Genomic DNA, 10,000 nt, shown 5'->3' with positions numbered 1-10,000 from the left:
TTTATCCCTACGACATGCTCATGGTGACTCATCGAGGCAGAAATAAACTTCCACCAGGAGTGGACAGGACGAGGCTGGAGGTATTCATAACTGCATTATCTCTCACACACACTTTATTTATTAATTATTATTTTTTTATCAGTGTGTATATTAACAGTGCACCACTAGGGGGCAGTACTGATGAATCTCCTCCCTTTTTTTTTTTTTTTTTTTTTTTCCAGAGGCATCTCTCTCCTGAGGAGTTTGAGAATGTGTTCGGCATGACGATGGACGAATTCGATCGCCTGTCGCTCTGGAAGAGGAACGAACTGAAGAAAAGGGTCTCGCTCTTCTAGTGCTATATATATATATTAAAAAAAACACTCGCACAAACACAAACACACAGCGCATTTCAGAAGGAGAGCGACGACGAGAATCCACCAGCAGGACGACCAGCGATAAACACACACACACACACACACACACACACACACACACACACACACACACATGTTACGATGTCTATATCTGCGATTACACTATCAGGAGTTGTGATGATGATGATGATGATGATGATTTGACTCAGACTAATACATTTAGCGAGTTCACTTCATATATAACTAACACGAATATATTCAACTGACAGGAAAATATCACAAAATATCGATACGGTCGATACAAGATCGTCACGCCGCCGCCTTCGGTTTACGGAGAATGTACGAAAGAGCGTGTGTGGGCGGAGCTAAAATCGGCCTCATTCCGAAAGGCAGCGGGAGGTCAGCGATTTTCGACGTAGCTAGCTTTTTTACATACATGTAGCTAGCTGTGTGAGCGATTTCCCCCTGCTCTCGTGAATATGAAGCACAAACAGGCGATCGTTCATTTTCTACGTATACGTGTACGCGCAAAACACGGCGATTTCCTCAGTCCTATGCAAATTAGATACGATGCGCCTTTTAAGAAACGCCAACGTCTCAAATCGTTTCTCAGAACAGTCGTACGGAGCGCGTGGTCCGAAGTTCCGCAACTTTAGTTCCTAACACGGACAAGCCACGCCCATAAGCGACAACCGTAGCGGTAGCTACACGCCCCCAAGAGACATGAGCGACTTTTCGTACTGTTAATGTTTAACTGCCGGCCAATCAGAGACAGCTCGCAGCTAGAAACCAGTTACGGTAATTACGACATGGCGTGAACGCAGCTTAAATACAGAAGAGGCGTGGCTTAAGTCAACTACACGTCACTTTTAGTCAAATAAACCGTACGAGTGTCGTTTTTAGAAACAGGAAGTCATGTTTATCTGGCATTAATGGGATCATTTTAAATCCATCAATCCTCAAGCTAGTGTATCGTGATCAGCACACGCCTAGCTTCATGTTCTTACTACACTCTTGTCATAGATATGGAGTTTCCACGCGCAGAGAGCCGTGTTAGCCAATCAGAGTGAAGATGGTCCATCTACAAGAAATGTATCCGCTTAACACGATGATAGATTGTAAGACGAGCGTGCGATCGATATCGTCTCTGCGCTTAACTCGGAGTGTATTGATCACCCCGCTCCGTCCCTCCTCTCTCTCTCTCTCTCTCTCTCGCTCTCTATTCTCCCTTCGTTTTGCTGCTAATGCATTATTACGCACTTTCACCTTTTGGTTCGATCGTCTTATTTAGTTATATTTAGGGACAGATGGAGAGTTTTAACAACGTCCTCGTTTCATCCAACTTATTTTAAAACGCGGGAGAAGTAGGTAACATTCCACGCTTCCTTTTTTGCCTTCCTGTGGACGAGCGAGCATTTGACGCGAGGCGGTAACGTCCGTGTGAATGTGAACTGCTAATCGCAGAAGAGCAGCATACGTAGTTCGCTCGTTTAGCTAGCTACTGCTATCAGCTATTATTCATCATGGCCTGTTAGCAAGGTGGCTACAAGCTAGCACGTCTGTGAGTCACGAGGGTCACTCGCATTCATAAGCGTGTACTCAGAGGTCAGAGGTCATCTAAAATGGCCGCCTGACTGCTTGGGCTGAGTTAATGTAAATTTTTACCTTCATTTTAGTCTTCTAGATTTCTCACTATTAGTTTAGGCTTTAAAACATGCTCTGAGCTAACCTGACAGGAATTTTAGTGATATAGCTGCAAATGTTAGCAAGATGACTAGCATGAGCTAACTAGACAGGAATCCTGAGAAGGGTTTTACCTCGTGTTCAGTGCTAACTTGAGAGAAATTCCTACAAAGATAAATCCATATAAGGTCTAAATCACTGCTAATGTTAGCTAATGGGTCACGATATTACTACATCTGCCTGTAACAGTGGCTAGCTAAACTAGCGAACCAGGTATGCTGCTAATAATATCATCCCTAGTGTTAGCTGCTGAGAGGGATTTAAAAAAAAAAAAAAACTAGCCAGGAAGTAGCTAACTGGAAATCTCTCATAAAATGTCTCTGAAAGTAAGTTGGATAAAATGAAGACTGATGAGATTTTAGATTAATTTAATGATTTGCTAGTTGATGTCCTGCTTAGATAAGCCTATGTGCTCTTATTTTGGAGTGTTTCATATTGGAAAGGTTTTTTTTTAATATATATATATATATTCATAATTGCTCTAGTGACCAAATGATGTGCAGCTAGGGTTCTGTTGAGCGTGCTCCAATACTGTTTTTAGCGCACCCTTGTGGACTTCCCCTCGGTTTGATCCGTGCTACCGCGCGAAAATGCTAACACGGGTGACAATAAATAAACGTCCGCAGCTACCATTCCGCACGACGTAATGACGATTTGTTTACCGTTAGCGGTATTAGCATCGAACGCTTCCTTTCGGGAGGTTGCCGTTGGAAACGCTGGAATTTTACCTTAACAAATCGAGGACAAGCCAAGTGGACATTCGAGTCACATGGGAAAGTCGATTAGCGTCTGTTAAAAGCCGCATCGAAACACGGCCTCTCTTTCGATCGTTGTGACAATTAATCCAGACGGAAAAGAGAGAAACACTCGAGACATTCCGCGTGAAACTTAAACACGTAGAAGGCACTTTTTTCGCTAACGACAATGCTAACGACATAATAGCGTCTTTGATCTCAGAAGGAGAATTTGGACGTTTAATCGCCACGGCAACAGACAGCCAATCGGATTTCAGAGGCGTGGCTTTTTAAAGAAATGAAGTCACATTCTGGAGTGTAAATATGATTAACATTCGGATGTAATTAACATTTATAACCTGTTTATTAATCAAGGTGTGTGACAGAGTGACGACTTCAGCAGTCCGGGATGAGTTGAGCGGGAAAAGGAAAAGACTCTGACGTGAAATGAACACACGATTATGAATCACAAGCACTTACACACTGGATCATGTTAAACGTCACTTACAGGAACATCACCACTGCATTTCTTTCTCTTCATTTCAAAGCACTGAATGTGAATAACAGAAATAAGTATCGATTGGTTCAGTGAATGTCCTTTCTTATGACTGAGGTGTGATTACTGCTTTGTTATTTTCTCATAATTAGGAGTTTTGTTATCCTGATTTACTTAGTGAACCGTTAAACACTTGGATTTTTTGTTGAATAAAAGTTTTGGGTTTTCCCGTATCCCTTTGTGTATTTATTTATTTATTTATTTATTTATTTCAATCTGATGTTCATTGCACAGCGGAATCTAATCAACGTATTTACATTAAAGGCAGAATTCCTATTAAACTCCGGTATGCTCATCTTAAACATATTAAACACAGAAATAAGTAGCCGACATTTACGTAAAATATTTTAGTGTTATAACACATGGACACTGTATCAACATGTAAAAGCTACAAAATACCACAATCATTTAGTGCAATCGAAGTGAATACTATGTCCGCTTCCGGTTTCCTCCAGCAGGTGGCGGTGTCGCAGCCTCTTTGTGAGCAGCTGGCACAGATTTACTACAGCCCCTAATCCCAAATGCTCTTTACAGCCTCTACAACCGACACAGGGCCTCTCTGTCTGCATGCGAATAGTGACTCGGGCACACTACATAGTGCCCTAGGTGTGGGTTTGGGAGTGGTGCTGAAGGGGAGTCTGTTGTGAAGTTAGAGAGAGAGAGAGAGAGAGAGAGAGAGAGTTGGAAAGTCAAAGAGTTGGAGGAGAGAAAAAGTGCACTAGTTGTAGACAGTGTGTTCTGAAGTCTCTTCATTTATTTATTTTTTTTGTCTCTTAAATGCTGCTGCTGTTGTGATTCGGTATCAGTCCATCCAGGAATGGAGGGATGAACAGAGGACGGGGACAGAGGGGTCTCACTGGGGGATTTTAGACAACTGTTTCATTCTGCTTTTTATTTGATTTTATTTTTACCCCCCCAGAGATGGACAAACAAAAAGGTAGGGCTTTTAATCTAAATCAATTTACACATTCAGAATCATCACACACACACACACACACACACACACACACACGCACGCACACGCATGCACACGCGTGCACGCACACACGCACCGCAGTGTTTTGATGTTTTTGTGTTTTGCACTGATCACCCATTGAATCCTGGACTCTGATTGGTCAGAAGGTGTTGATTAGTTTTCTATAACAGCAGCATTAATGCGCTCGTTCTAATACCTTATCGTTTCCATAGCAACAGTAACTCATTCACAGGGACGTGCACAGCGGACGCTCCACTGATAATAAACCCACTCAAAACTGTTGATGTGAAGTTCCTTCTGAAAGTAAGGAGACGTTGACGTAACCTTTATGGAAGGAGTCTCCAGTGTCGGCGGTAAAGCTGTATCTTTAAGTCACGTGACAAGCTGCGTTTGTTTTAGTTTCTTTTGTATCTTTTAAACCGGTTTGGACCGACTGCGCACAGCGGCTATAACGTAAAGCGTTTCACAGGACATGAAATGTAACTAGAAACGGATAAAAAGTACGCCGTGTCGTTTATGGAGCCGTTACGGGTAAAATAGTTGTCGTGTAAGGGGAATAAAACACGTCAGAACTGGCGATGTTCAGTGCAACCCTGCGGCGCGTGTCGTGTTAGATTTGGAAGTAGGGTCGCTGGGTAGGCGGCATCGCTGCACTGAGCATCGCATAAGAGATCATAAGCAGAAGACCAGCTGTCTTCTATAATTTGGACAAATGTGAAGGAGTATCAGATGTGTCCATTACACCGGAGACAATCCCATAATCCCCTTCACCGGACCAGACCCAAGACGAAAAACCTGGAACAAAATGGCCGACAAAAGTCCCTCCAGTTAGAGTTTCGTTATCCGTGATATCACGGTAAGATGTTCAGCCGTCATGATGATATAAACACACGACTCGCTAGCGACCCTGTCACGATGAAGACCTCACCTTTATGTCTGAATATCAGGACGTGTGAAGATTACACCGAACGGAACGATGGGACCGCGGCGCGAAATGGATCCAAATCTCTGTGAGCGGAGGCGTTGCTACGATGGCGATATCGTCGAATATCGCAAAATATATCGTAGCGCTGGTTATCAGGGCGGAGCCAGGAGGCGTGGCCTAAACTCTCAAACGTTTCAGATTGCCGTAAATTTCCTCACTGGTTTCTGTAATGAATATTTCAGTGATGTATTTATTTTTTGTGAAAGCGTATACCCGAGACTCTGGACGTCCTCCGAGGCGACGCCGGCGTGCGGAGGCTGTACGGAATGATTCCACTCTTAGCTCCGGAGCGTTCTCCTCGTGGAGGTGCGTACGCTTGTGGAGCTCGGCGGGGCGTCTCAGGAGAGTCGGGGGTCTGGAGCTTATTTGTGTTAGTGGCTACTGATAACCGCCGCTGAATGGGCTTGTGTGAGAGCGAACAAGCAGCTGTTGTAGAGACCCTCACACACACACACACACACACACACACACACACACACACACACACACACACACACACACGTGCATTACTCAGTTAATCCTCTCGTCTGATCTGATCCGAGCGCAGGTTTAGTTTGTTTCATTGATTTAATATTTATTGAATATAATTAATGTTAATTTTATTAAGTTGCACTATGCCATGTTTACCTTCTTTATTTGTTTGTTTATTTGTTTATCTATTTATTTATTTGCAGATTGATACATGTTTAATTTTAAGTGTATTTATTATTTATTACATGCACTATTTTTTAATACAGAAATATCAATAAAACTGATTTGTTTAGGACATAACAACAAGATTGTGTGTGTGTGTGTGTGTGTGTGTGTGTGTGTGTGTGTGTGAGAGTGTCTGTGTGTGTGTGACAGAGAGACATAAACACATCTATATAATCTCTATATAAGTGTTATAACGGAATGTTAATGATGATGCCGATTATAGAATGATAGATAATAATAATAATAATAATAATAATAATAATAAAATGTAATGTCTGCACGTGTCCTGGTATTAATTTCCCAGAATTCCCTGGGGGTTTGGCGCTGAGTGTCGTGTTTCAGTCTCAGCTGTTCTTAAAGCAGCCGCTGCGTCTCTCTGAAGGATTGTGACTAATCCCAGTGCATCATGGGTCGGCATGTGCTGCGTCTCACGTCTCCTTATAGCGTCTCACATGGAGTCTCGGAAAAGCCTCGGAATTCTAGACCTGGAATATTCTGGAATCTGAGCAGGACGCGGCGATCGGCTCGCGCTCTCTCACGTGTGTTTAGTGTTTTATTCCTCTTACACCGCAGCGATGCGGCGGAATCACAGAACCGCACGTCACACTTTTAATCCGTGTATGTCGAGTCCATGGGAACGAGCTGTTGCTATGGGAACCATAACGCACCGGAACGAGCGCTTTAAGTTAAACCTGCGCTACAGTCAGAGCCGTTCTAGAGAATTCATCACCTTCTGACCAATCAGAGTCCAGCATTCAGCAGAGCTGTGTCTTGAATATTGTGGTGTATAAGTGATTAGTACACACACACACACACACACACACACACACACACACACACACACGCACGTGTCTGCTCCATTCATTCTCACTGTTTGTTTTTGTCTCCATTCTTCACTCGTCTTTCATCTCAACAACAGAGTGGGAGTTTAAGGCATTTCAGAAATGTTGTTGATTGAAGAAACAACTGGAGAGAGAGAGAGAGACAGAGAGAGAGTGAGACAGCCATGAGACAGAGAGACAGACAGTGACACAGAGAGAGAGGCAGACAGAGAGAGAGAGAGGCAGACAGACAGAGAGTGAGACAGACAGACAGAGAGTGAGACAGACAGACAGAGAGAGAGTGATACAGACAGAGAGACAGAAAGCATGAGAGACAGACAGTGAGACAGACAATGAGCCACAGACAATGAGAGTGAGACAGAAAGAAACAGACAATAAGGGAGAGATAGAGAGAGGCCGACAAAGAGAGAGACAGACAGTGCGACAGACAGAGAGAGTGCGACAGAGAGAAAGTGAGACAGACAAAGAGAGAGACAGACAGAGAGAGAGAGTGAGACAGACAGAGAGAGAGTGAGACAGACAGAGAGAGAGTGAGACAGACAGAGAGAGAGAGAGTGAGACAGACAGAGAGAGTGAGACAGACAGACAGAGAGAGAGAGTGAGACAGACAGAGAGAGAGTGAGACAGGCAGAGAGAGAGTGAGACAGACAGAGAGAGAGTGAGACAGACAGAGAGAGAGAGAGTGAGACAGACAGAGAGAGAGTGAGACAGGCAGAGAGAGAGTGAGACAGACAGAGAGAGAGTGAGACAGGCAGAGAGACAGACAGTGAGAGTATAACTTCTGTATAATGAGCTCAGCATCTCTACATCAGCATGAATGGAGTCACTGTGGAGTGTTTAAAAACACGGCATGAATCAGAACACACACACACACGCACACACACACACGCACACGCACGCACACGCACACACACACACACACATACTGCGGTTTCTGTAATGTGAGTACATTAAACTACTGACTGATGCCTCTAACAATATTCCTGCAGTGTCTCACCCCGACCCCCGACCCCTGACCTCTGACCTGCGGTAATGACTATAATTGGGATTTATTCTGGAGCTGTAATGGTTCTTACTGGAGATGTAATGGTTCTTACTGGAACTGTAATGGTTCTTACTGGCGCTGTAATGGTTCTTACTGGAGCTGTAATGGTTCTTATTGGAGCTGTAATGGTTCTTACTGGAGCTGTAATGGTTCTTATTGGAGCTGTAATGGTTCTTATTGGAGCTGTAATGGTTCTTACTGGAGCTGTAATGGTTCTTATTGGAGCTGTAATGGTTCTTACTGGAGCTGTAATGGTTCTTACTGGAGCTGTAACGGTTCTTATTGGAGCTGTAATGTTTCTTACTGGAGCTGTAATGGTTCTTATTGGAGCTGTAATGGTTCTTACTGGAGCTGTAATGGTTCTTACTGGAGCTGTAATGATGTCTGGGTTTGGAATCGAGATCCTGATCTTTTGGCTAATGGTGTAATATATTAATTAGACTCCTGCGTCACTGTAGCGCAGCGTGGGAGCCATTTTGGTGGCAGACGCCGGTCAGTGACGGCGATCTATCTAACATCCGATCTTCTTGTAGCCAGACAGGAAGTGAAGACTTGTCATGGACAGGAAGTTGTTTAGGTTGAAGCTATACTTTCCTGAAATCACACTGGAAGGAAACACACACAGTCAAACAGTCAGAATTCACACACTAACACCGAACACTCACAGCTTCCCAAAGTCCTTTCCTGTGTGTGTGTGTGTGTGTGTGAGAGAGAGAGAGAGGTCATGTGGTAAACCATCTCTACGCTCATTGGTCAGTGAAGAAGGAGGAACATCAGCTTGCTTTTTTAAATGTAATGAATCAGCACTGAATCAAAACTCACTGAGAAACGAACCGCGATGTGAATTTAATCTGATTTTTACATGCGGCACTAATGTCAAGTTTTACAATAATTCTCCTGAATGGCATTCCGACCAGTCCCTCAATCCCCCAATCCCAGAGTCCCTCAATTCTCCAATCCCTCAATCCCCCAGTCCCCCAATCCCTCAATCCCCCAATCCCCCAACACCCCAATCCCTCAATACCTCAATCCCCCAGCCCCTCAATCCCCCAATCCCCCAATCCCTCAATACCTCAATCCCCCAATCCCTCAATACCTCAATCCCTCAATACCTCAATCCCCCAATCCCTCAATCCCCCAATCCCTCAATACCTCAATCCCCCAATCCCTCAATCCCTCAATACCTCAATCCCCGAGTCCCTCAATCCCTCAATCCCCCAGTCCCTCAATCCCCGAGTCCCTCAATCCCTCAATCCCTCAATCCCCCAGTCCCTCAATCCACCAATCCCCCAATCCCTCAATCCCTCGATCGTTCAATCCTTCAAGCCCTCAATCCCCCAATCCTCAGTCCCTCTCGTTTCACTCCTGCAGTGATTAGTTTGGTTTGTAGGAATCGGTCGATGTTTAACTCCTGGTCTGTTATCAAATTCCTCTTTCACTGTAAACACTGATCCTGTTTTCTAACACGGAAATCGTTTAAAATGTGTTTGATTCCTGCTTCACACACACACACACACACACACACACACACACACACACACACACACACACACACAGACACCTTTACTGTGATAGTGTGCATTCAGAGTTAGTGCCTAGTAGTGTGTGTTTTATTGGTGTACACTGTCACGAGAGCATTTCTGAAACTTACTCAGGCCTAAGTTCTAAAATTGACTAAAATACTAAAGAAATAGGTGTGTGTGTGTGTGTGTGTGTGTGTGTGTGTGTGTGTACAGTGTGTACAGTGTGTACTCGATGCCCTGGGTGTAGCGCTGGTGTAAGAGGTTGATCCGTGGCTCCGTGGCTCGGTCTCTCAGGAGTAAACATCAGAATTCCCACGGGTTTATCCGAGGTCAGGAGTTCTAACGCGGTCTCGGCGTTTCTGCCCAAACAAACATCGCAAAACCAGCAGGAATGCCACGAGGAGAGAGGAGAGGAGATCGGATGAAGAAAAGAAAAGGACTTGACGAGGCTGGGACATGCAGAGAGAGTCCAGCGCGGACGTCTCACACTCACTTCCTTCTTCAGGCCAAAGGTCAAAGTTCAAAGGAGAAGTGGAGATTCGGA

General features: G+C 44.4%; 2 protein-coding genes across 4 annotated transcripts in view; both read left to right on the top strand.

Moving 5' to 3' along the window:
* LOC108265326 (dematin) overlaps positions 1 to 3,562 on the top strand; it is a 22,571-nt gene extending 19,009 nt beyond the window's left edge. The window contains exons 15-16 of the mRNA XM_053680548.1: positions 1 to 80; positions 222 to 3,562. The exon at positions 1 to 80 is cut by the window's left edge and continues 1 nt beyond it. Coding sequence (XP_053536523.1) covers positions 1 to 80; positions 222 to 335 — 194 coding nt within the window. The 3' untranslated portion in view covers positions 336 to 3,562. The remainder of the gene's footprint in view (positions 81 to 221) is intronic.
* A 471-nt stretch (positions 3,563 to 4,033) lies between these two features.
* si:dkey-220o5.5 (actin filament-associated protein 1-like 2) overlaps positions 4,034 to 10,000 on the top strand; it is a 35,455-nt gene continuing 29,488 nt past the window's right edge. Inside the window, exons 1-2 of one of the 3 annotated variants that reach the window (XM_053680042.1) lie at positions 4,036 to 4,326; positions 9,670 to 10,000. The exon at positions 9,670 to 10,000 is cut by the window's right edge and continues 13 nt beyond it. Coding sequence is in view for 2 of the 3 variants with exons in the window: in XM_017467517.3 (XP_017323006.1) it covers positions 4,311 to 4,326 (16 nt within the window). In the remaining variant the exon portion in view is untranslated. Of the gene's footprint in view, positions 4,327 to 9,669 lie in introns of all 3 variants that reach the window. The other 2 variants (XM_017467517.3, XM_017467516.3) reach the window with 2 other exon arrangements.

This window comes from Ictalurus punctatus, chromosome 5 (assembly GCF_001660625.3).
Source record: "Ictalurus punctatus breed USDA103 chromosome 5, Coco_2.0, whole genome shotgun sequence".
Lineage (NCBI taxonomy): Eukaryota > Metazoa > Chordata > Actinopteri > Siluriformes > Ictaluridae > Ictalurus > Ictalurus punctatus.
The sequence above is the reverse complement of the archived record's forward strand: the minus strand, read 5'-3'. Positions and strand labels throughout refer to the sequence as shown.